At 39.3% G+C, this 25,250-nt stretch overlaps 1 protein-coding gene across 1 annotated transcript in view; it reads left to right on the top strand.

The window, feature by feature from the left end:
• Positions 1 to 25,250, top strand: part of LOC134802182 (la-related protein 1-like) — a 125,350-nt gene that overhangs the window by 68,588 nt on the left and 31,512 nt on the right. Inside the window, exons 4-7 of the mRNA XM_063774776.1 lie at positions 14,999 to 15,121; positions 16,262 to 16,397; positions 17,806 to 17,922; positions 22,329 to 22,519. Of these exons, the coding sequence (XP_063630846.1) occupies positions 14,999 to 15,121; positions 16,262 to 16,397; positions 17,806 to 17,922; positions 22,329 to 22,519 (567 nt within the window). The remainder of the gene's footprint in view (positions 1 to 14,998; positions 15,122 to 16,261; positions 16,398 to 17,805; positions 17,923 to 22,328; positions 22,520 to 25,250) is intronic.

Here is a 25,250-nt window from a genome sequence, read left to right as displayed (position 1 = left end):
CGAATTTACCCGAATGCACCCTTAACGACTAAGTTTGTAATGTAATTACCCCCCCATTGATCGCTTAACTTAAGCTTTTGCCGTTGTTATGTTAATTTCAACATACCTACTAACGTTTTTTCATGATAATAACCTTATGTTTACTTTGCTCGAGTGACGCACGCGCTCATTGTTACTTCCACAATGGCCGCGAGGATGTACCGACTAATACGTATACGCAACATTTTGTTCCACACTGGCTTCTAGAGATTCGCATAACGCTTCACTGAGTTGAAAAGATTGATTCATATCTTTCGCTCACGGTGATATGTATCACTCATTTCGCTCATTTAGTTCATTTCGCTCAGTGGATCTGTAAGCTATATTGTTCACGAGTGAGTAGAGATCTAGAGGGAGATGTCAAATGTCAATCAATTAGATGACATAAGTGCGACCAAGATGGCGAATCACGCGATACGAGCCCGCCATGTTTTCCCGACGCCCTCCGAATTCTTCCGAACCGCTCCGAAACCTATTCGCAACGTCTCACTAGGTCACTCGCTCGTCACGCTCGGCCGGCTCATTCGAATCATGAGTGGGCAAGAGCGAGCAAGGAACACTGAGATAGATGAGTTACTGAGCGAAATGAGCGAGTTGAATCTGCACTGAGTTGAAGAGTGAGTGAGTTCAGTCAAATGATACAGTTCATTTATATCACTCACTGGCTTCTGCCCGCGACTTCGTCCGAAGAAGTGCCCACCTATCCCTCTTACCTTAGTACAGAGCAGCAGAAGTTGCTAAGCGGGCGAGGTGTTCAAAATTATCTTGACACGCTCTTATTCTCTTAGGGGTTGTGCACAAATCACGCGAGGTGTTGATATTTGGTGAGATTTTTAGCTACCCCCCTCACACAACCTCACGTGTATTTTTTTGATTTTTTTTCATTTGACCTAATTTTATGATACTATTTGTATTGTACATCGAAAATCTTTTTTATTTTAATATTTTCGTTAAATAGACTCGCTATTTTAAAGTGCAGAGTGAAGATTTATGTTTAACGAAACTGAGAAAAAGTGGATATACTTATGTGGTAGGTTTTGTTTCCTAGTTTCGTTCACTGTAGAAAAATACACGTGAGGTTTCCTTATACCCCCCTCCCCCAACGTGATCTATCGTGATATTTCGTGACCCCCCCACCCCCTATTGAACCTCGAGTGATTTGTGCACAAGCCCTAGTTGCTGCCCGCGACTTCGTCCGAAGAAGTGCCCACCTATCCCTCTTACCTTTATTAGTACAGAGCAGTAGAAGTTGCTGAGCGGGCGAGGTGTTCAAGATTACATTGACACACTCTTATTCCCTTAACAATAAAGTCGCGTCAAGATCATTTTGACCACCTGGCCCGCTTAGCAACTTCTGCTGCTGACTCTACATGATTACATATGCTTGTCAAGCTGCTTAATCTTTGTTAAACATACTAACATAGTAGGTCCGACCTTGAACTCTGACGTATCCGCTATATATAGCCTTATCAAAGTGATAGCGAATGTTACATTGCATGGAGGCTGAACTATATTTTGGAGAACAATCAAATTGAATTTTTTTGACACAGTATAATTCATTGCAAGATTTGACCCGTACATAGGTACATACATAGTTAGGTACCTACATTGCAAGATAATAAAAAGCTTGTAAAAAAATAGAGCGAATTAATTAGACTAATACCAAAAATTGGCGCCGTCACTAGATTGAAAATAGAGAGCGTGTGCATAGAAGTGCACGTCACGCAAGCGGTGTGCGTGCACGTGCACGTCTATAGGCACGTGTGCAGAGCTTAAAAGTTCATATCAACTACGGCAGCGATGCCGCGGGCGAAGTCTAGCGCTATATTTAGCCAGACACTTTATGCCACAGATATGACGAATGTGAAGGAAGCGAGAGTAGTATGCCAGGGCCGGGTGAAGGTCTATGGGGAAAGGCGACGCTTGAACAGCTCGCCAATACAGTTGCCATCAGATATATCGGAGCGCCCGAGGTGCTCAAAAATATCTGAACACGGACTCTAACGCAATATCGTCGGCGAAACGAAAACGCACAGACTTCGCTGGTTCGGTCACCTACTCAGAATGGGAGAGGATCGGGCTGTCAAGAAGGCGTTCTTGGGACGACCGACTGGTAGTCGTCCGGTGGGTCGGCCCAGGGATCGCTGGGAAGACAGTGTGGCGGCCGATCTGCTTCAGCTTCGCGTCAGTAACTGGCAGGAAGTTGCGCAGGATCGGGACAGGTGGCACGCTCTCGTTTCGGAGGCCAAGATTCTCTTTGGATCGCTGAGCCAAAATAGTTAGTTAGTTAGTTTAGACTCTAAGGCCTTGAAAATAAAGGTGTGTTCAGCTATTTGTGATCACCTTGGCCGCTCCGATATATCTAATGGCGATTGTATAATGTACTGCTATTGTGCCACTTTTCATTCTCGTCATTCTTTATTCTGTCTCGCTAATAGACCACGAGTCTACAAGAGACTTTTTATTATCAGTTTCTCTGAGTGTGACATAAAGCGTCGTAAACGTCAGCTGCCGCTCCGTTTACAGGATAATGCACTGCAGTGGTTACCACATGTAGATACGTGATATAAATATGTATTTAGCGCCGGATTGCGAGCCATTTGCAATGACAAAGTCCGGCAATGTCAAAATTATATGAGAATATTATAATGACACTCCCTCACTTTGTTCTGTTCTAGTCGGTGCAAAGTTATAAGGGATCATGCATTAATTACATCACACAAATTTCTAGGTTTTAATTGTCACACTTGGTCACATTTGGCAAACCCCTCCCCCCCTGGTATGATGTCACATTTTTACAAAGAAATCGGCAAATCGGCAAAGCGAATTAAGTAGGACAAAAGAAATATTAGTAATTTTATAACCCAAAACTGATTAGGAAAGGAAATAAAACGAATAAAAATTATTATTGTTCCGAAAATTTGTTATTTAACTGTACAGCGAATTAAATAAGTTAAAGTGATCACATAGTTTGTGACCCCCATCAGTGTTGTCACATCTACCAATTTTTAGGTAGATCTACCTATTTTACCTGCGTCCTACCTATCTACCACCTTCGACGTCAAATCTACCTATTTTTATCAAAATATTACGGTATAAGCAATTTTCCTCCATGCGTGTAACAAAACGTTACTTACGCGGCAAATTTGAAAAATGTAGGCGCGAAGGGATATCGTCTCATAGAAAATTTGAATTTCGTGCCTTTTTCTTCTGACAAGATTTGCTTGATTTGCTTGTTCATAAATATTTTTAATACATTTTTAATAATTGTACTCTGACAAGCTAGCGTTTCAGTAGAAAAATGGGGCAAATTTAAAAATATAATCAAGAAGGATCGATATTTCATACAAAATTTGAATTTAGCGCCTTTTTTGTCTGACTAAAGCTAAGTAGGTAGATCTACCTATTTTTCATTTTAAATTCTACCTATTTCTACCAATTTTTGCATCGTGTTCTACCACTTAGACAAAATTGTATGTGACAACACTGCCCCCCATCCCCCTTGTCACAACATGTCACATTTTCTTGACCTCCCCGCCCCTTGGATGGCCCCTTATTACGCGGACATAAAGATTTTTCCTATCGGATTTTGCCGATTCCGCGTCGACACATGTGGGGGAACCCTAAGGCTATACCTACAGTAGATACGTTAGAGTTCAAGGTCACCCACTGTCTGTGTGATGTTACGTTAGAGCAAGCTTTGCAAAGGTCACGTGGAAGTGACGCAACGTCTGGTCAGGGGTCTTTTATAAACTGAATCGGTGCCCTTTTGATTCTTGCGTGTCTTGTCAAGTCACAGGGGAAAAAGTTAATCGTCAACAAAACAAAACAAAAATGTACATTTAAATTGACATAAGACTTGCAATATCTTAATAACGCAGTACATTCATTACAGGGTGGCTTAAAAATAACTGCATTCCCGTTGCCAGGGAGGTTTTGGGATTATACTGAGCAACTTTTACTATGGGACCAACCCAGAAATCGCGAAAAAAATCTGGCTTGGGTGTTCATACATTTTGTTTGTTCCGTGATGGGTAAAGATATAATATGACTAACTTATACTGGTCAATAAGAAGTTATGTGTGCTCTAGGTTTCGAAAATGGTCTTGGACAAGAGCCAATGTCGTAAACTCTCCTATTATAAAGTTAACTACAACGGTTATAGAACGATGCTGATGTAAAAAATGGTTTATTGAGCCAAATGACGTATTACTTTTAAAATCTCTTTCTTTAATTCGCTTTTTAAATCCTTGTATTGAAATGACTTTTTGCTTTATTAACATCAAATTGTCATAGGTAAATAGGTCTGGCGACAATAGGTAGGTAGTAGAATAAATTGTGGAAACCTAAAAACTATATATACTTTACCCCTCTTTGTAAGTCTAAATTGTAACAAAATCCAAATATGCGTTACTTATACGTAATCGTCATTTTTATTTCGGCCCGAATGATTGTCTCTTGTCTCACCCTGTATATGGAATATGGAACGTCTACAGACTGCATAATAATAAGTGAGGCGTCGCAACAGACGGAAATTAAAAATGTGCGCTAAGCAGTTAGCGGCCTTGGGCGAGGGGGACGGGTATACTCGCAGATGTAAAGGGGCGAGAGGGACGGGTATACTCGCAGATGTAAAGGTGTGGCTACAATGTCATCTTGATTATTTAGGTAGATTTCGTTGGTGATATTTATGTTCGTTTTTTTTAGCATTAGAAACAAGGAAAGTGATCTTGGCGTGTCTTTTAATTGAAAAACGCTTTTTAAAAATAAGTCACGACAAATATGTAACAATTATGAATCTAATACGATCATTTATATTCTTCTGCTTTCATAAGTAATAGTTATTGTTTTTTAAAAAGCGTTTTTCAATTAAAAGACGTCAAGATCGCTTACCTTCTTTCTAATGCTAAATAAAACGAACTATAAATAACTAGGGTATTAATGGGATTGACCGGTCGAAGTATTTAGCAGATGGCGCCAGCATAGCTTGTCCTGGCAATCCCTAGAATTGTGTCAATTTTTTTTTTATGGAATTTTATGCCTTGGATGCCAGCCCTTTAACTTTCCAATTAGTTGGAAAAGTTCCCGGAAATTTCAGAAAACAAAGGAAAGTTTCATTTCGAAACCTATACAAATTTAAAAAATATCTATGTGGAAATTTCACAATTTTTGAAACTTTCACTGCACATCAGTACTTCTATGTCTGTCCGTCTGTAACAGTTTTTTTTTTAAATTGAATACACTACATGAATACAGTGTTTTTGACCCCGTAACTTCTGCTATTTGTAAACGGTATTGTTCTATTTGTTCTCTCTTATTTTCATTTCATCACACTCGCTCAGTAAATGTGGAATTACACTCAGATTTAGCAGGAGTTATGAAGTTTCTAGTGCCATAATTAACAGTTTTTTTGTCTTTATACTTAATTTTTGTATCGCAAGTGTGATGAAAAACATTGTGTGTAACTCGGGGCGTAATAATATTGCAAACTCGAGTCTATAAATCGCTCCGGCAAGCCGTCGCGATTTAACTTACTCTCGTTTGCAATGTTTAACTTACGCCCCATGTTGCACAATGTACTATTATTATTTATTACTTAGGCTTCTTTTATTTCTGTTTTTTTTACATTAGTGTAATCTCACCTTTATTCCAATAGCTCTGTCCTTGTCTTGCTAAACCCAGCCGATTGTGAATGTTATGAGAAATGCCGTTATTGTAATGTTAATGTGACATGACAGACTGTAAACATGTTTTACATGTGAATGTATCGCGTCTTCAACTGTTCTAGTTCATTCATTGTCATTTCAAATATATACGAGACTAGTGTATGTCATTGTCAAGTTTATTCTATTCCTCATCTAGTCCCAGCATTTTTGCCACGGCAGATTTATTCTAATCTTATACCTTTAAATAAATGAGCATATCTTGTATATTTAATTATTTATATATTTCAAGGATTTCGGAAACGGTTCTAACGATTTCGATGAAATTTGCTATATATAGCATGGGGGTTTTCGGGGGCGAAAAAACGATCTAGCTAGGTCTTATCTCTGGTAAAACGCGCATTTTTGAGTTTTTATATGTTTTCCGAGCATCAAAGCTCAGTCGCCCAGATATTATAAAGAATTTAGATAAAAGAAAAATACGAAGATAGAATACTCTTTATTGGCAATTTCGCACACCTCAGTAAAAGATACAACTTGAAGAAAAAACCCCTAAATAGCGATCTCTTCCTGACAGCGTTTGGGTAGCGGAAACAGAGAATTTAATAAAAAACCGGGCAAGTGCGAGTCGGACTCGCGCACGAAGGGTTCCGTACCATATTGCAAAAAACGGCAAAAAAAAACTGTCACCCATCCAAGTACTGACCCCGCCCGACGTTGCTTAACTTCGGTGAAAAATCACGTTTGTTGTATGGGAGCCCCACTTAAATCTTTATTTTATTCTGTTTTTAGTATTTGTTGTTATAGCGGCAACAGAAATACATCATCTGTGAAAATTTCAACTGTCTAGCTATCACGGTTCGTGAGATACAGCCTGGTGACAGACGGACGGACGGACGGACGGACAGCGGAGTCTTAGTAATAGGGTCCCGTTTTACCCTTTGGGTACGGAACCCTAAAAAGTAGGTGGGGCAAAAACGTAAATTTATTCGATTATGTAACGTAGCTAAGTTTAACCAAAGAGAATTTAGACTAGAAGAATATTTATATAACAGAACTTCCGTGATTCACAGACGTATTAAATAATATTAAGAACGGGTCACTCACGTATTTTAAGTCGAAAAACGCTCGACATGTTTCACTCCGTACCGAGGAGTTTCATCAGGAGCTTGCGTTGACGGTGAAGGACCGGCGCCGGTTAGTAGTATCAAATGAAAATAAATTCTAGCCAGCTAGTACCGTAAAGAATAAAACTTTGCCCTTTAACATAAGTTTGCTCACCGCGTCACAGTTCAGAAGAAAGTGAATCTGTAACTACTTTTAAGTGACGCGGTGGGCAAAGTTATGTTAAAGAGCAAAGTTTTATACTTTTACGGTACCAGCAAAGTGGATGAAATCTTGTTTTGTTTGGCTTTATATTGAAAGAGGAAAAAAAAAAGAAATTATCAGCTAAGTACTTTCAAGTCATGGTCTAATAAAACATGGTCTTCTATTCCCAGAGTGTCACGGGCTACGTCACAATAACATTGCCACTTTATTTCAACATAACATGTTACATGGGTACATTATACCTATGGTTAATAAGTTAAAATATTTCTTTATAATTTTATAATTTTCATTTATAATGTATTTTATCTTAAATTTTACAATAACACGTCATTTTTAATTATTCGTTAGCAATATCTTCCGATTCACGAAAGAAATTTCAGACGTTCGGGTAATTCTGTTTACATTACTGGCAACACAGGATAGCGCTGTCACATTTGACAATTCGGATCTAGATAACTTCATGCCCTGACCGTCATCCTTGTCGAACGCGTGTTAATTGTTATTTCCTTCTCGCTCAGTGTCAGCAGTCGCAGTGTTTTCCAAACTTTTCACGTCGTAAGCTTGGTAATTAATGTGTAACTCTGAATTAGTTTTTTAAACGTTTGTCTTGTATAGATAAATAAAGTTTAATTTAATACATATAAATATTTTAATATTTAGATATATTTAAGTTACTTTTGTATGATTATTTATGTACCATTAACCTTTTGTATAATAAATACAAATAAATAATTTAATACATTAGATTTGTTTTATTTTACTATGTTTCTACATGAATAACTTTAAATTAATGCCGTTAAAATAATTTTCACCGTTGGTTAAAATTCTCCCACATTTTAAAGTTTGAGAACCTGTAAACAGCATGATGACGTAGGCCCGTGTCAGTTAGGTCATACGCGAATCTCGGAATAGAATACCAGGCGGAGTATATTATTATACCATGCTTTCAAGTGTCAGATATAGGTACTTAAAAACTCGATTATTATTTTGCAAAATGTGTTGATTTTAAATTTATAATACAACATTTTTTATTGCCAACCTTATCAGCCAATATAACGTAACATGATGCCATTAAATTAAACAATAATCAAACATTCCTCACAGATTCAATAAACTCGAAAGTGTTCCTATAAAAACACCCTAAGGAATGAGACAGCAACAAACACAGCGCGCGTTAGAGCGGGACGGCGGTACCGGCGCGCGCAACGTGTTCGCCACGAGGCGGCCATGTTTTTCCACACAGTTTTGAGGTTATTTCATAATGTAATGTCATACGGCGACGCTATAATTTATTTACAAAGTGCGTAGTGCGATTGTTAATACGAATAGTGTGTGAAAGTGTTTAAAATTGGTGTTTTAGTGAGAATATTAAGTCACGGTTGGCATGGCAACTAGGGTTGAGTAAATAACAGATACATATATAAAATAATGGTTTTATCTGAGTATTGGTTCAGTATTAAGATGCGAGGGTTTAGGCATTAAAAAAATACTACGTAGAGTTAGACCAAGATAAGTCTACAACGATTCTGATAGCATACGCAGTCCAAGTGTTATTTTAAACGTCAAACTTCCATAAACTTATGACGTATATTTATGCGTTTTCCAAAAAAAAAGTGTGCATTTCATTCATATCTTCAAAATATTGACTCCTTGGGGACATTTTACTCAGAATCATTTGTACATTCACGCCTAATACATGAAAAAATGTGTCTCAAAATTTTGTATGAAAAAGTATTTTTCCAGTGCGTCACGTTCATACGAATAAAAAACTTTTCATACAAAAATGTGACGATCTGGAAAGGAAATCTTGGGACACATTTTTTCATGTATGAGGCGTGAGTGTATTACAAATGATTCTAAGTAAAATGAGCCCAAGAAGTCAATATTTTGAAGACATGAATGAAATGTACATTTTTTTTTGGAAAACGCTTAAATATACTGGCCAGCCAGAATCAATGGCTGCATATTTGCGCCGCTTGAGGTGTTCAGCCGCGTTGGCGGCCGCACCAGCTCTGTTAGATGTTCCTGGAAGATGGGACGGCGCAAGGGTGTCCACGCATGTGGCATCCCAAACTAAAGGCCTTCCTATCTTCCAGGGAACGAGGGTCATGCCGTCCGGTGTTTTACCATCATCGCGGGCCAAACCAGACGGTTCCAGAACCGCCGGCACCCCAGCCGTGACACTGACAAGAGCTCGGCGGGGGATGTCATTTAGGCTCGCGTGTCGTGAAAGACGGCCGACACTTCTCGCACAAGATAGGCCGTGGACACCAAAACGCGTCACGTTTGCACCGCACTGGCACAGATGAGGAGCCACACAAGCCACCCCCAAGCGCAAACACAAAGAAATCCTAACGGTGTTCGTAGAGAGAAGTGTGCCCAGGTTCTTTGATGGCACTCTAGTTAATAATGTACAAACATGGATGATATTTCGATTAGTTGAAATTATCCGCAGTCGGAATTGCCCCGCCGCACCTTATGTAATATGTTGTGGCGTTAAATAAATGTATTTTCTTTCTTTTCTAATCCGATGAAATATTTTCGTTTCCAAGTGCAAATGTATTTAATCAGTGACGAGTGACGTGGTCGACCTTGTTTTTTTTATTATCGCGTAATCGCGATATTGTTTGATAGTTTTAAATTGAATTCCTTGTTGGCGAGATGTTTAAGTTTTTATAGACTGTTTTAGTACAGAAATAATAAGCGCTGAAGTGCTGGTGGCCTAGCGGTAAGAGCGTGCGACTTGCAATCCCGAGCAGCAATTCTTGTATATTTATACAGGGTGTCCCTAGCCATTGGACAAAGCCGAAATGTACATATGCATTAGGGTATTTAGAACCAGTATACAAAGTATCATAACAATCGGTGTAGAGGTTACGAATAAATTAACAAATTACGATTTTTTTACTTTGGAGCAATCTGTATTTGTTAGTAGCTCCTGAGGTAATAAATAGTATGAAACCTTCTTCGACCGTTTTGATTATCTTTTTAGGGTTCCGTACCCAAAGGGTAAAACGGGACCCTATTACTAAGACTTCGCTGTCCGTCCGTCCGTCCGTCCGTCCGTCTGTCACCAGGCTGTATCTCACGAACCGTGATAGCTAGACAGTTGAAATTTTCACAGATGATGTATTTCTGTTGCCGCTATAACAACAAATATTAAAAACAGAATAAAATAAAGATTTAAATGGGGCTCCCATACAACAAACGTGATTTTTGACCAATGTTAAGCAACGTCGGGAGTGGTCAGTATTTGGATGGGTGACCGTTTTTTTTTTGCTTCTTTTCTGTTTTTTTTTTTTTGCATTATGGTACGGAACCCTTCGTGCGCGAGTCCGACTCGCACTTGCCCGGTTTTTTATTTATGACATCAATAAGATTCTGACTTTTGACAAATATCATCATTGCCGCACATTTTCAAATAAATTGTCAAAAGCACTGCCAATGATTAATACAGTATGTTTCTTTTTGTTGTCGATTATTGGAAATAACTTTTGTTTGATAATTTATTTTTTTATCTTTTGTTCTAATTAAAAAAATATTACCCTTAGAGCATTTCTGAGAAGTAACCCTACGTGGGATTTCAGGGTTTGTCCAATGGCTAAGGTCACCCTGTATATTTCGGGCTGCTCGATTTCGATGAAATTTGCTATATGGGGGCGAAAAACTGATCTATCCTAGGTCTTATTTCTGGGAAAACGCACATTTTTGAGTTTTTATATGTTTTCCGAGCAAAGCTCGGTCTCCCAGATATTAATTTATAAAGTAACTTGTATATAAATTATTGTAATCGTTCAAGTAGGTATAGGCCAGTTATAATTTTTCCGCGTTAAGTTTTGCCGTGTATTAGAGCTACAAGTGCAAAAATATTTGCTAATATAATATTATACGCGCGGTTGGTACTTGTTTACCATATATCGCCGCTATACTTACTCAACCTCGTATCTGCAACACTCATTTGATGACAAAAACACCCGTATTCCGAATGAAAGAAAAGCGACATTTCCATCAAATGATTGTTGCAGATATGAGGTTGAGTAAGTATAGCGACGATATGCTCTAAAATATGTGGATACCTAATTAATTTCAAGGCCGTAACGCAATATGTGTTATATGGAATTGATGTATTTAATTGATTATGTACGGGTCCATTTCTACAATAATTCGAGAATGTTCCCGACATTATTTTATTTTCTTTGCTATTTAGATAACGAAATTCTTATTAATCGCGATTTGATACGGAGCCGTTACTGTGTCAGTTATAAATATGTACAGTCGCCATCAGATATATCGGAGCGGCCAAGGTGTTCACAATATCTGAACACGCGCTCTAACGCCCTGACAATAGAGGCGTGTTCCGATATTTGTGAGCACCTTGGCCGCTCCGATATATCTGATGGCGCCTGTAGTCAGCAGCAGAAGTTGCTAAGCGGGCGAGGTGTTCAAAATTACCTTGACACGCTCTTATTCTCTTAACAATAAAGTCGCGTCAAGATCATTTTGAACACATGGCCCGCTTAGCAACTTTTGCTGCTGACTATACACAATTCGAAACCTCATTTTATTCAAGTCAATGCGTGACCCCTGGCGATGCCTCGTAGTAAAGCAATACCTTTTTACACACTTTTATTTAGCTTCACTGCGTATGTCCCTTTGTACCTAAATATACCCTCCCATAGAAAATGGACCATCCAAAATGTATGAAATTATAGCCAATTTTTTTTCGCGATTTCGGGGTTGGTCCCATATATATATGGGATTTGTGGTAAAAGTTGCTCAGTATAATCCCAAAACCTCCCTGGCAACGGGAATGCATTTACATTTTTGGCCACCGTGTACATAATTATGCTTAAGCTTAAAGAACTTTATTTCTCAAAAGAAATTTTACATTGAAATGTAAAATTCATGAGAATACATGCTAAAATAAAAGTAAATCGGTGAGCAATAATTACATATATGGTGCTTCAAATCTTGTAACTTAAATTTGAACCACTTCCGGGTGTCTCATTGAGGGTATCGTCTTGGGTCGTCCCATTAGTTTTTCGTTAAGTTCTTAAATTAGTCCTATTCTGCTTTCGTCACCCATTCTACATTCGTCACAATCGTCGGTGGCTTTCAATGTAGAATGCGTGATGAAAGCAGAATAGGACTAATTTATGAACTTGACGAAAAACGAATGGGCCGACCCAAGACGATACCTCATTGAGCTGATATTTCGCATACTTCCGTATTTCCGATGACAATGCAATAATATGCTAACATGGAGCTGGTCTGATGATGCAGTCGGAAGGTAGCCAAAGGAACTCTTCGATGGAAAGACGTAAAAACGCTGTTTACGTAGCTGTTTAGCGTGCGGAAAGTTGGTTATGTCGAACTAGTGCTTTTTACTTTTCCAATTTTTTTAAATTTATACTTGTTCCAATTCACGACTACTTATTGATGAGTGTTAATATTAGTTTCCTTTAAACGTCGTAATCAGCATAAAAACCTACTGTTAATGTAAGAATATGAAAAATATACATATTTCATATTTTAATACTTACCTCTTCATCATTATAACACGTTTATTTTTTAATATTTAATATTGAAAATTCCGTTCTTAATAAGGTGTCTGAATGGAACGGAATAGCTGCCAAACGCCCATAGATATAATATACTTAAAGACGACGTCTAAGCGAGCTGTCACTGTTACCACTTTTGTTTAGTGTACGATTAACAATGTTTTACTTATTTTTTCGCAACTGTATTAAAAAACGTCGTTCGATACACGTGCGGAAATGTTCCGCACTAGCATCGAAATGTACTATTAACGGTTACTTGTTTTAACATCCGGACATACGAAAGCAAAATGCCCGAGTCAGAACGGAGACCTTCGCTAACGCTCGATCAAAAATGTCACCCAGTATAGTATCATTGCATATTGCATAAATTAATTAAAAATACGTAAGAATGCGTCTCAGTCTGACGACTTACTATTTAACATTTCGCCATGGTTACACTAAATCAGGTGTGACATTATTTCGTGCCGGAAGGGCGACCGGTTCGTTTATTAACCCGTCTTAAATATCAACCGGGCTCTTAATCTGACACTACGACATTTGTGAAACGGAATATTAACTTCATTGTAATGTAATAAAACAAAATCTATGCGGAACTTGCAAGGTTTATATTTATACCCATGAACAATGGAAACGGGTCAGGTTTATACACTCAAGCAACGGAGACGGGTCAATTTATATGGACATTTCTTACAGACGGACGAGTGATTAAATAATAAATAAATATTATAGGACATTCTTACACAGATTGATCAAGTCCCCCAGTAAGCTCAAAAGGCTTGTGTTGAGGGTACTCAGACAACGATATATATAATATATAAATACTTAAATACATAGAAAACAACCATGACTCAGGAACAAATGTCTGTGTCATCACACAAATAAATGCCCTTACTGGGATTCGAACCCAGGACCATCGGCTTCACAGGCAGGGTCACTACCCACTAGGCCAGACCGGTCGTCATTGCAGATTGCTTGCTCAGATTGCTTTTACATGTAGAATATATAATTCCTATAATAGGGATTCGAAAATAAAGTACATACATTCAAAATTAATTGTTGCAATTTGTCCGTATCTCAAAACAAAAGCCCATAACCGACTATCGGGTATTTTATGATTTCGTTCCCAGGACGGACGACCCGATAGTCGGGATCGTGGTACTACTGATGCTTTATATGACGAAATTGTTGTGGCCTGGCGCGGACGTCTTGTTTGACTGGCTGGCAATGAATGTGTTAACAGTTTATTTATTACCACTATTACCAGTCAATAAGTTATATTGTGGTTGTTAAATTTAATCATTGAGTTTAATTCTGGCCTCATTTTATCTATTGACTAAAATAAGTTTTTGGCAAAAATTTCATTTTTGGTACAAGCTTTTATCGCTGACTGTACTTTTCTTACGACAGACAACTAATACTCATCGAGACAATTCTAAAAAACCCTAACACAATTAGGTTACGTTGTTTCATCACAGAGTTCCTATGGCCACCTCCTGTCTCCGTCATCAGATCAGCTCGATTGTCATCCGATTTATACATGCATGCAAAATTTCAGCTCAATCGGAAACCGGGAAGTGGATTAAATTTAACTTGCAAGATTTGATTACACACAGACAGACAGACAGACAACGGTCAGGTGAAACTAAATAAAAGCTTATAATGATTGCCTTTTATCTTATATTCTCAAATCAAAAACTCAAGCAAGTGTCAAAACTATGATGCCAATCCAAATGTGACATTAGAACTTAAATCAAAATTGTATACTTAGTGCTAACGGTGAAAAAATCGAAATCATAAACATGAGATCACAGTGAAAGTGAAAGCACGAGTGACAGGTGTCACGTTAGCATGACAGCTGGCATATCAGCCAGACGCAAGAGCAGGAGTCGCCGGAGCTGGGCCAAGGTCGAGCAGTATGGACAGGTAACGACCCCACTTGTTGGTCTAAGAGTCCTAGACTGGACTAGATGCCGCGCGAGGCAACTCGGCCTGTGTAGAAGTGCCTCGCCTGAGAAATCGTGGTGCACGGCGTTTGGTTCGAGAGAGGCACGTCAACACGGATCGAGCTGCTTTGCGCGGCAATTTTCTCGCGAGGCGGCTCATTCTGGGGAAGGTTTTGATGTGTTAATCTTTCTTGAGTCAAACTCTGCGAGTAATAACGGTCCGGCCACGTCTACGCGAAGCGGCCGTAGGTGGAAACGCTGGGAACAAAAAGTCGGATCGCGGTGCTGCCGCCGCCTCCCGAAGTCGCGGTCGGGCCGTATAGGGCTATTTGGTGAGCAAGATCTAAACATGGCGTCTTCTAGTGTTTATCAAAATAAACTCGCATACGTTGTAGGCCCATTTCTCCCACATATTAGATCCTACAAACGTAAATGTCTTAAGTACGTCATTGATTGTCCACAGGCATCAGACTTCACGGACATCGGCGACTGGCCGACGCTAGGCGCGGCGGTGGCCGGCGCGGCGCGGTGCCACTCGACCCCCCCGCCGTCTGAGGCCGAAACATCGCACCACAACGGTAACGCGGTGAGTACTCTCCTGAAGCACTACCACCAGTTTTAACATTGACATATTCACTCACGTTTAAGTAACTTACTTTCTATGCATCTCGCTCGTACTCGCATATTAGTGCAAGCGAGATGTATAGAAAGTAATTTACGTAGACGCGACCTAATCTGTCAATGTCAAAACTGGTGGTAGCCGTACTGGTGTCCGATTCAGCTGATGGATTACTTTTACTTCCTTACAGTGAATAGAATCAGGCGTTACTTTGCGGAAATCCATATTTATTATTCCGTTTATTCCGTTGCCGGGCGTCAGACCGTCAACAACTCCTGAGTATGCCTCGTAGAGAGGCGAAACACGTGTCGAGTAATATTCTTTTGGTGGTGGTTTGTTATATTTATTTGCGTATTTATTTCTGCGGTGGGAGGGTGGGAACATTAATTGCATGTAAAAAATACGCAAGTATGTAAGTATAACGGGTTAGCACTGATTGACTAGTACGTTATCTTTTCGCGGATTAGCAAAGTAATATTTTGGTTTTAAATACTTCCTTACCTCGTAAGACCCAGGGCAATTTTGGCGCTTTTGAATTTGGAACTTTCTTTTATTTCTATATGAGTTCAAAACTCGAATTTAATTTGTACTTGTACGAGTACACGCGGACTTACGAGGTTATTTGGAACTGATCTGATGAATTGATGATACAGTCGGAAGGTAGCAAACGGAGCTCCTCGATGGAAAAACAAAAACACATCGATTTTAGGTTAATTAGAAAGGTGTAATTGATATACATGCAAATGAAAATAAGTAGTCAGTCAGTCAGCAATAGATGTGTGTCACAAAACAATTGTTGACTGTTACTGGTTTAGTAGACATAACAAAAGGATCGTTGTTTGAATAGGCGGGTCCACAGACAACGAGCCGCCTCGCGAGGAAATTGTCGCGCGAAGCAGCTCGGTCGATAGAATCGTGTCTCGCCCGAGGCAAAACGGCCGAAGCACGTCTACACAGACCGACTGCTTCGCGCGGCAATATCCTCGCGAGGCGGCTCGTTGTGTGTGGACCCGCCTAATCACTAACCTATCCCCACCACATGACGACCCTGCCAAAAGAATTCACATTTAAACTTGCATTTAGTATGACGAAGCCAATTTCTTCTAGGACCAGGAACGCAAGCCGCTAGAAGAGCACCAGACCAAGGTGGAGAAGGTGGAGCCCACACAGAACCACCAGCAGAACCACGACAAGAACCACGACAAGAACCACGACAAGCACCACGACAAGTCTAAGGCCGCAGGTATGTTAAGAGTCCGTCAAAATTAAAGTTTACATCGGATTTGTGCGCGTTCTATACTCTGTATATTTAGGTATTTAAATAAAAGTAAACAAAATCTACCCTCAAATGGATCCTTATGCTAGTTGAGGGTAGATGAAAACATTACACGATCTAATAATGTGGGTAAAAGTCTGGTCGTTCAGTTACAGAACCAGGCGGTTTTGTAATTGCTCGGTTAACCAATAAATGTTATAACCATACGTCGTTATCGCTGGAGCAAAAACAAGCCAGTCAAAGAACACTAACAGAACGTCTGTTTTCTAAAAGTGGAATATACTGCCTACACATTTAAACCTCTAAGATGTTCTTCATAAAGTTTTCACTAAAAAAGGTCAATTAATCTCGTATTTCACTTTGTAAACGTATATCTATAAGTCAACGTGTCAACTTGAAAAATAAGTCACCAATGTATTTAATTATTTATATCAGTATTTACTTCTGAAAGTATTCTATGTGATTTTAGTAATAGATGACCAAAATGTTTATCTAAATTCGATTCTGCTACATTTTGAACTCATAGGTACATACACAGAGTGTGGAGAGTGTGGGTTTTGTTTTTGTTTTACGTTACTCGATAGGACTGTCACTTCTGTTATTATTTATTTGTCATAATCTATCACTACTGTCAAATCGTTGTTGCCCCCGCGATAAAGACGTATGGTTATATTATAACTACCCGAGCGTGTTCCAATTGTTTGTTTACTTATATTTAAATACCTAAAGATACAGAGTATAATATACGGACGGATCCTTATGAGAGACGGCGCACCTCTTGTGTTGTGTCACAGCTCCAACAATTTAGCGGACGCACACGTGCACATGACTTTATACTCTGTATCTTTAGGTATTTAAATAAAAGTAAACAAAATCTACCCTCAAATGGATCCTTATGCTAGTTGAGGGTAGATGAAAACATTACACGATCAAATAATGTAGGTTAAAGTCAGGTCGTTCAGTGACAGATCCAGGCGGCTTTGTAATTGCTCGGTTAACCAATAAATGTTATATTACAACTACCCGAAAGTGTACCAATTGTTTGTTTACTTTTATTTAAATACCTAAAGATATAGACATTATAGACTATAATATACGGACGGACCTTATGAGAGACGGCGCACCTCTTGGGTCACAGCTCCAACATTTTAGCGGACGCACACGTGCACATATATGCACACGCAGGCGGTGTGCTCTGACTTTAGCTCTGGATAGATTTTGTGCGGAGGTGCCAATATAAATGTCATATTTATATTGGCCGATGGTCCTGGGTTCAAATCCCGGTAAGGGCATTCATTTGTGCGATGAGCACAGTTACATTTCGAGCGTCGTAAATATTGACATACCTTACTATAAAATGTACTATTTGTTTCAGGAGGTGGTAAAGGTCCACACAAGTCCGGCAAGCACAAATGGGTGCCCCTCGACATAGACGTTAAGGCGGCGCGGCCGGGCAAGCACGGTCCGCCGCACGCCGCCAGGCCTGATAATGGTAAGCAATAGTACATTATTGTCGAGGCTCGGAAGTAGCTACTTGCAGGCTGAGGATTCGTATTAAACGGACGACCTTGGGAGTCCGTTTAAATGAATCCGAAGCCAGCAAGTAGCCTTCCAGCCGAGTCATATATAGTGCTTTTCTCAAAAATGGTGCAAGAAATATAAATATAATAGAAATATTTCACAGAAGCAACGTTCTCACGTATATATTTTCAAAGAAAAAAGTAGAATCAATTGAAATAATTAGCTTTGCCGCCTTTTATTTTTTTAATTAAAAAATAAAAGTGTATTTTTCTGCCGAAAATACGCCAACCTATTTGAGACGGCTAAATAGTCGCGGTACCAACATTATAATTATAAGTACTAATCATCTGTTTGGCTGTTTAATGGGCCTGTGCCTTCATTTGATATGGCCATTTTATCTTTTAAAAAGTTTGGAACACGACAAATAATGGAATTTGTATGCAACATTGCAGTCCCAAAATCGAGACTGCAATGTTTTTAACTTTTTAATTTTCGACTGACCATAAACTCCGCGCTTCGCGACCAATTTTTTAAACGGCAAAGTCGACTTTGCCGTCCATTTTTGAGAAAAATAAATAACTATCTATACTATGTAGGTAAATAACTATAGTCTTCTTCTCCAACCTAGCGTTTTCCCGGCCTAGCGCCAGGGTCCGCTTTCCTGCTCAATCTTCTCCACTTTGCCCGATCTTCGGCATCCTCAGGTGTGAGACTGTTCTCTTCCATGTCTAGTCTAGTCTATGAAAAAGAAAGGGCAGTGCAGGGCTAGGGAATGTAAAGCCTGACCAGGAATATATGATCACGCGCCATGTTGCGGAATTTCACTGGAACAATTTTTTTCATATTATACTGAACTGCCACCCGGTACAGTCGCCATCAGATATATCGGAGCGGCCAAGGTGCTCACACATATCGGAACACGCCTCTATTGTCAGGGCGTTAGAGCGCGTGTTCAGATATTGTGAACACCTTGGCCGCTCCGATATATCTGATGGCGACTGTACATGAGAATAACAGCGCCCTCTTGACAATGATCATATATTACTGGTCGGGCTTGTATATAAGGTATAAACAAAAAACCGGGCAAGTGCGAGTCGGACTCGCGCACGAAGGGTTCCGTACCATAATGCAAAAAAAAAAAACAAAAAAAAAAGCAAAAAAAAAACGGTCACCCATCCAAATACTGACCACTCCCGACGTTGCTTAACTTTGGTCAAAAATCACGTTTGTTGTATGGGAGCCCCATTTAAATCTTTATTTTATTCTGTTTTTAGTATTTGTTGTTATAGCGGCAACAGAAATACATCATCTGTGAAAATTTCAACTGTCTAGCTATCACGGTTCGTGAGATACACCCTGGTGACAGACGGACGGACGGACGGACGGACGGACGGACGGACAGCGAAGTCTTAGTAATAGGGTCCCGTTTTACCCTTTGGGTACGGAACCCTAAAAAGGAAAGAATGGAAAAATTCGCATGCATCTGATAAGCCTCGGTAGCGCAGTTGTATAGTTGAGCGATCGAACCAGTGTTCCGAAAGACCACAAGGTCGAGTGTTGCTGATAAATGGAAAATTCACAGAACCCGTGAATTTTCCATTTTTCCTTTAATATAAAAGTTTATGGAATTTGGCAGCGAATCAAAGATTATTGTTATTTAGATAATTTTTTCCATGGCAAGTCCCGTATTTTAGGCCTCTTTTCTCTTTTCAATAGAGACATTGGGTTACGCAATACGGGAACAGTATTTCTTTAAAGGTATAATAAACAAATGTGTTTATACACGTTTGTTTACTTTTGGAGATACATTTCTAACATTTATTTTGTATTACTCATATGATTGACCGAGCGTTTTGGATAAATTCCAAAATGGCGGAGAGTGGCGTAATTGAGCCGCTAGTTTTAGATTATTTTGCGCACTTGCGGTGGATGGAACTAATGTAATGTCACACTGATTCCTTATCGCTAAGCAAAGGCTAATTATAGTAGAAAAAAAGTGTAAAATCCAAGACAAATAGCTGAATCTGGTTATCAAAAGTTTACGTTTGTCAATACAGTTTGGCTGTCGAAATTCTGCGACACCTTTTTGAAGTGAAAACTTCTTTAGCGGCGCTGTGCACTTTTTGTGATGGGGAAAAAATGTTAAACTCGCGACAGCGTAAGACGTAAGACGTACACGTGACCTGATCGAAAAACTGTTACAATGTCATTGAGTTTTCACTTCTGCCGGCACTCTCGGAGTGCAACCCGTTTTTTTTTCATAAACTTTATACTTCAACAAACTATAGCCTTCTAAGGCCCAGCCATACAAATGAACAATCCAGAATATGCCACTGAAATTTGAACCTTTAGTGCAGGGAATAGAGTTGATTATGGTTTTGTTTGAAAATTTAAAGAAATTAAACAAATGCGACTCTGTTCCAATTGAATATGATTTAAATTTCATCGAACTGAATATGTACTATAGGTAGAATCTTGGGCCTTAGGAGGATTACTCTTTGTTAGGTACCAAGTGTAACACGAATTATCGTTATGATTTAAGGAAATAAAATAATAGTTTCTTAGGATTCACAAATTAACATCAGTATCATGTTGTAATATTTTTCACTCTCGAAGGGTAGGATGACAGGTGCCATCTCCATATAATGTATAACTTAATGAGTTTTTGGCAAAAAATTCATTTTTGGTACAAGCTTTTATCGCTGATTGTACTTTTCTTACGACAGACAACTAATACTCATCGAGACAATTCTAAAAACTCCTAACACAATTAGGTTGCGTTGTTTCATCACGGAGTTCCTATGGCCACCTCCTGTCTCCATCATCAGATCAGTTCGACAGTACCATATTATTGTATTGTCATCAGAACTACATACAGCTGCCAATTTTCATGACACTACGATCCTTGGAAGATGATTAAATTAGTTACCTTAGATTCCATTACATAGTTAGTTACATACAGGTCGATCAAATAAAAGCTTGTTAAAAATGCCAAATCTTGCAAAATTGTATTGAAACAGTTGACACAGCTGTCTCCTACCTAGCGAGTTTGAAAAACATTGTGTCAGTAGTGTGATATGATGATATTCCACTGGCAACATATCGCAGTGATGAGCTGATGAGTGATGACGTGGGCTCGTGTAATCCACTATCGTTTCGGGCTATATCTTGCGCCGTACAGTATCGACTAGAGATGCCCCGAATAGTGAATTTGGCCGAATACCGAATATTCGGCCCCCCTCTCGGCCGAATACCGAATATTCGGCATGACATGCGAACATTTTGAGTCACAATTATTACGAAAACTGTTCGCCGACAAAGCACAACGTTTGCTAAGATATATTTTTATGTAGACCAGAATTAATGAATGTAGTTAGAGTCAATCAAATCAGACCCATGATAATAATAAAATATTTTGGAATCAACATATGCTCAAAAACTTGCCTTCGTATTTAACCACTTTCCAAAAATACATTTTACATATTAAATATACCTAGTTTTTTTTTATTTTTTTATTTTTAGGTAGGTGCAACAGATATTCGGTATTCGGCCGAATAGTAGGCAACATTCGGCCGAATGAATCGAAGGCCGAATAACGACCGGTCTGGCCTAGTGGGTAGTGACCCTGCCTACGAAGCCGATGGTTACGGGTTCGAATCCCGGTAAGGGCATTTATTTGTATGATGATACAGATATTTGTTCCTGAGTCATGGTTGTTTTCTATGTATTTAAGTATTTATATATTATATATATATCGTTGTCTGAGTACCCACAACACAAGTCTTTTTGAGCTTACCGTGGGGCTTAGTCGATTTGTGTAAAAAATGTCCTATAACATTTATTTTATTTTATATTTCCTTACTCGGCAAAGTGGCCGAATAGGCCGAATACCGAATAGTTGTTGAATATTCGTGGCATCTCTAGTATCGACTATCAAAGAAATCTAAACCTTATTACAGTAGTATGTACAATTGACATTGAACAATTCCTCCACAGCGGTGGTGGCCGAGTGGATATGACGTCCGACTTTTAATCCGGAGGTCGCGGGTTCAAACCCTGGCTCGTACCAATGAGTTTTTCGGAACTTATGTACGAAATATCATTTGATATTTACCACTAGCTTTTCGGTGAAGGAAAACATCGCGAGGAAACCGTGAAGAAATTCAATGGTGTATGTGAAGTCCCCAATCCGCATTGGGCTAGCGTGGGGACTGTAGCCCAAGCCCTCTCGCGCATGAGAGGAGGCCTGGGCCCAGCAGGGGGACGTATATAGGTTGAAATGATGATGATGATGATGTATTCCTCCACAGATCTACCTAAAGTTTGTCCGACTTGTAAAACATTGATTTTTATCAATAAATTTGTTGTATCTTGTAGACACGGTGTCCCTGAACGGCGAGGAGCGTCGCGGGTCGCTGCGCGCGCGCGGCGCCGGGGGGGCGGGGGCGGGGGCGGGGGGCGCGCGGGGCGCGGCGCGCGGGGGCCGGCGCGCGCCGCCGCGCCCCGCCTCCGCGCTGCCCGCGCCCGTGCACGTCTTCCACCACGACTACCACCACGACCTGCAGCAGGTAACACTCACGCATAGACTAGGAATCCTCTAGACGGAATTTAGAGCAATTATTTCATGAAACCGATGCTGCCAAAATTACTGGGGTGCGGGGGACGAGGTGAGCGAGGTCCCGTGCCGTGATTGGTCCGTTCAAAGACACGGACGTCACACAAAGACACTTTGACTCGAAAATGGAGTATAACTACCGTATATTTGTGGCGGAGGGGGTAGCGCTACTATGGTCAGTCTGGAGGATGTCTTGTCTGTGCACTGACGCTAGGCTACTCGGACAACAAAGCTTCCAGAGTAGACCGGTGCTTTCCAAACTCGGATACGGCCCGCGAGCCTGCCGTTTATGCCCGTGAAAAATACCAAAGTCCATACAGTCCGGACCACGAAGCTAAGGTTGGAGAAAAAGTTTGGAGACCGCTGGTGTAGACTATGGGTTGCCACGATAGGACCGATCAAGGTTAGCATGACCTTGGAACTTTTGATTTTGCTACACTATGTAGTAAAGCCTTAACAATCAACACACGAATCTAAAATGATATGAGTTTCATTTTTATTTTTTTTAATGAAACAGTAGTGATATCTGACTCTGTCATTGTTTTTGTTGACCAATTGGATATTTTTTTATAATTTTTCCTTTCGATCAAAATAATGCTATTACTATATACTGATTAATAAATATTTAGAGGAATAAATATGCTGATTGAGATTTTACGACCATATAAAGGCTTTATGTTTAAAATGTTAATATTTTTTTGAGTAAGTTCACAAACTTGTTATTTATAAATTGTATACATATTCAAACTTTTACCTGAGAGTAAGTAAATATGGACTAAATTTTACTCCAAGATGTATGTCAAATTATACACCAGTTTTTGACTGTACTCCGAAGACATTATTTTGTTGGGGCAAACCTAATAGCTGAGTAGGTTTGTCCTTGGTATATACATTTTCCTTCACAATGAAAGGTGAAATATGCATAAAGTAATTTTTATCTAGTTAAGTTTCTTAAGACCTAGCTAATAACTATTTTTCCTTCATGATATATCAATATAAATAAGCCACCAAATGATCAGTTGAAGTTACTATTTTTAGTATTTTTCTTTGTGAACTACTAGATAAAATTACTATATGCGAAATTTTACCACTGAAAGGAGAATGCACATACCTAAACATGTCCCAATCCAAACCATTTGGCTTCACTATATCATTTTTGGGTACCACCACTTCACGCATGGGTTATTCCAGTATTTTATATATCCTCCTGACACCGAGCATTTAACTGAAATAACTTGTCACTATGACCGAATGTACTTTACAAAGCATTAAACTATTCCTGTTGGAAAGTCCGAGACCTCGCATGTTGAATAAAACCTAAACTAATGTGTTTCCTGAGTTTTCACTAAAACAAAGGCGTTTTAATATTATTGGATTAAGACATTGAGCATATTTTTGTTTTGGTATTTTTTGTCCTTTATAAAGGACTTTAGGTCATTAAGGCATAAGTAGGTTACGTGTATAAAATGAAACAAATTATTTAACATTTTAAGAAAATTTAATGTAATGTTACACATTAAGTACTAAACAATCATATTTTTTATTTGTATAAATATAGTCAGTCAAAAACTTAACATCTCTAAGTAGGTATCTAGCTAAAATCTTTATTTGCGAACAAGAGCAATGTAATTGCAAGTGCCTTACTATAATTAACATTTCTGGTTACACTTTTCTACAATTAAGTTGTACAATTCATCATCCAGGTATTCCTCCACATACTCGTTGATGTTTGATGGATCTTGAATGGATGGCAAGTAAGATAGTGAGGACAAACCTGGCAAATCAACGTCGAACTTATCTCGTTTCCATGAAGCAACATCTTGTGGCCGACTTGGACCTTGACTGCGAGTGCCACCACGTATACGAACCCGACATCCAGAACGTCGTCTGCCCCGATCTCGACGTCCAGTAGCTCTACCGAGGCTACGAGAACGACCTCGACCTCTTGGTACATTGCCATCATCGCTGTCGTAACTGTCGCTGTCGCTCGAGTCTTCCTCAGCTGAAGATCGATCATTTATGAAAGCGTATACCTCCTCAGTGAAATCTTCATCTTCACTCGAATCTTCCAATTCGGAGTTATTAAGAAGTTCTGTAATATCGCGGTCTCGTAACGCTGAAAATAATATATTCACTACTTTAGGTATAAGTGCCGAAAGTGATTTACGTAAGATCAATTTCACAAACTTAAAACATAAACTACGAACGATGTGCCTTTCTATAGGTTTAATATTTTTACGACGATTTATTTACTTCATTATTCTTTATTACCACACAAAAGTACGTAATTTCAAAAAAATGTTTACTAATTTGCTATTCTACAACAACCCTACATTAAAACAAGTGAATTTAACAAAAACATTTTAAGTTTTACTTACTGCGTCGGCCACGTGCCGCCATCGTTCCAAACTCCTGAGCACGCGTTACAAGAATGGCGGCCAATAGGTAGGATATCTCTATCGAACTTCAAGGACAAACTATCGCCATTGCTTAAATTTCATTGGCTGCGAGCAATCACGTGACAAATAATTTTTTTGCGGGAAAAAACAAACACTCGGGAATTGAGGCTACCTGTAGGTCGGTCGTCCATTGTCGATATAAGAAGTTCAAAAATGGTCGGCCTTTCGAGTACGATTGATTTAGCACTTTGTAAAGGACGCCAGGTGTCAGGAGGATATGCCTTG

This window comes from Cydia splendana, chromosome 24 (genome assembly GCF_910591565.1).
Source record: "Cydia splendana chromosome 24, ilCydSple1.2, whole genome shotgun sequence".
Classification (NCBI taxonomy): domain Eukaryota; kingdom Metazoa; phylum Arthropoda; class Insecta; order Lepidoptera; family Tortricidae; genus Cydia; species Cydia splendana.
This window is presented reverse-complemented; position numbering and strand designations above follow the sequence as displayed.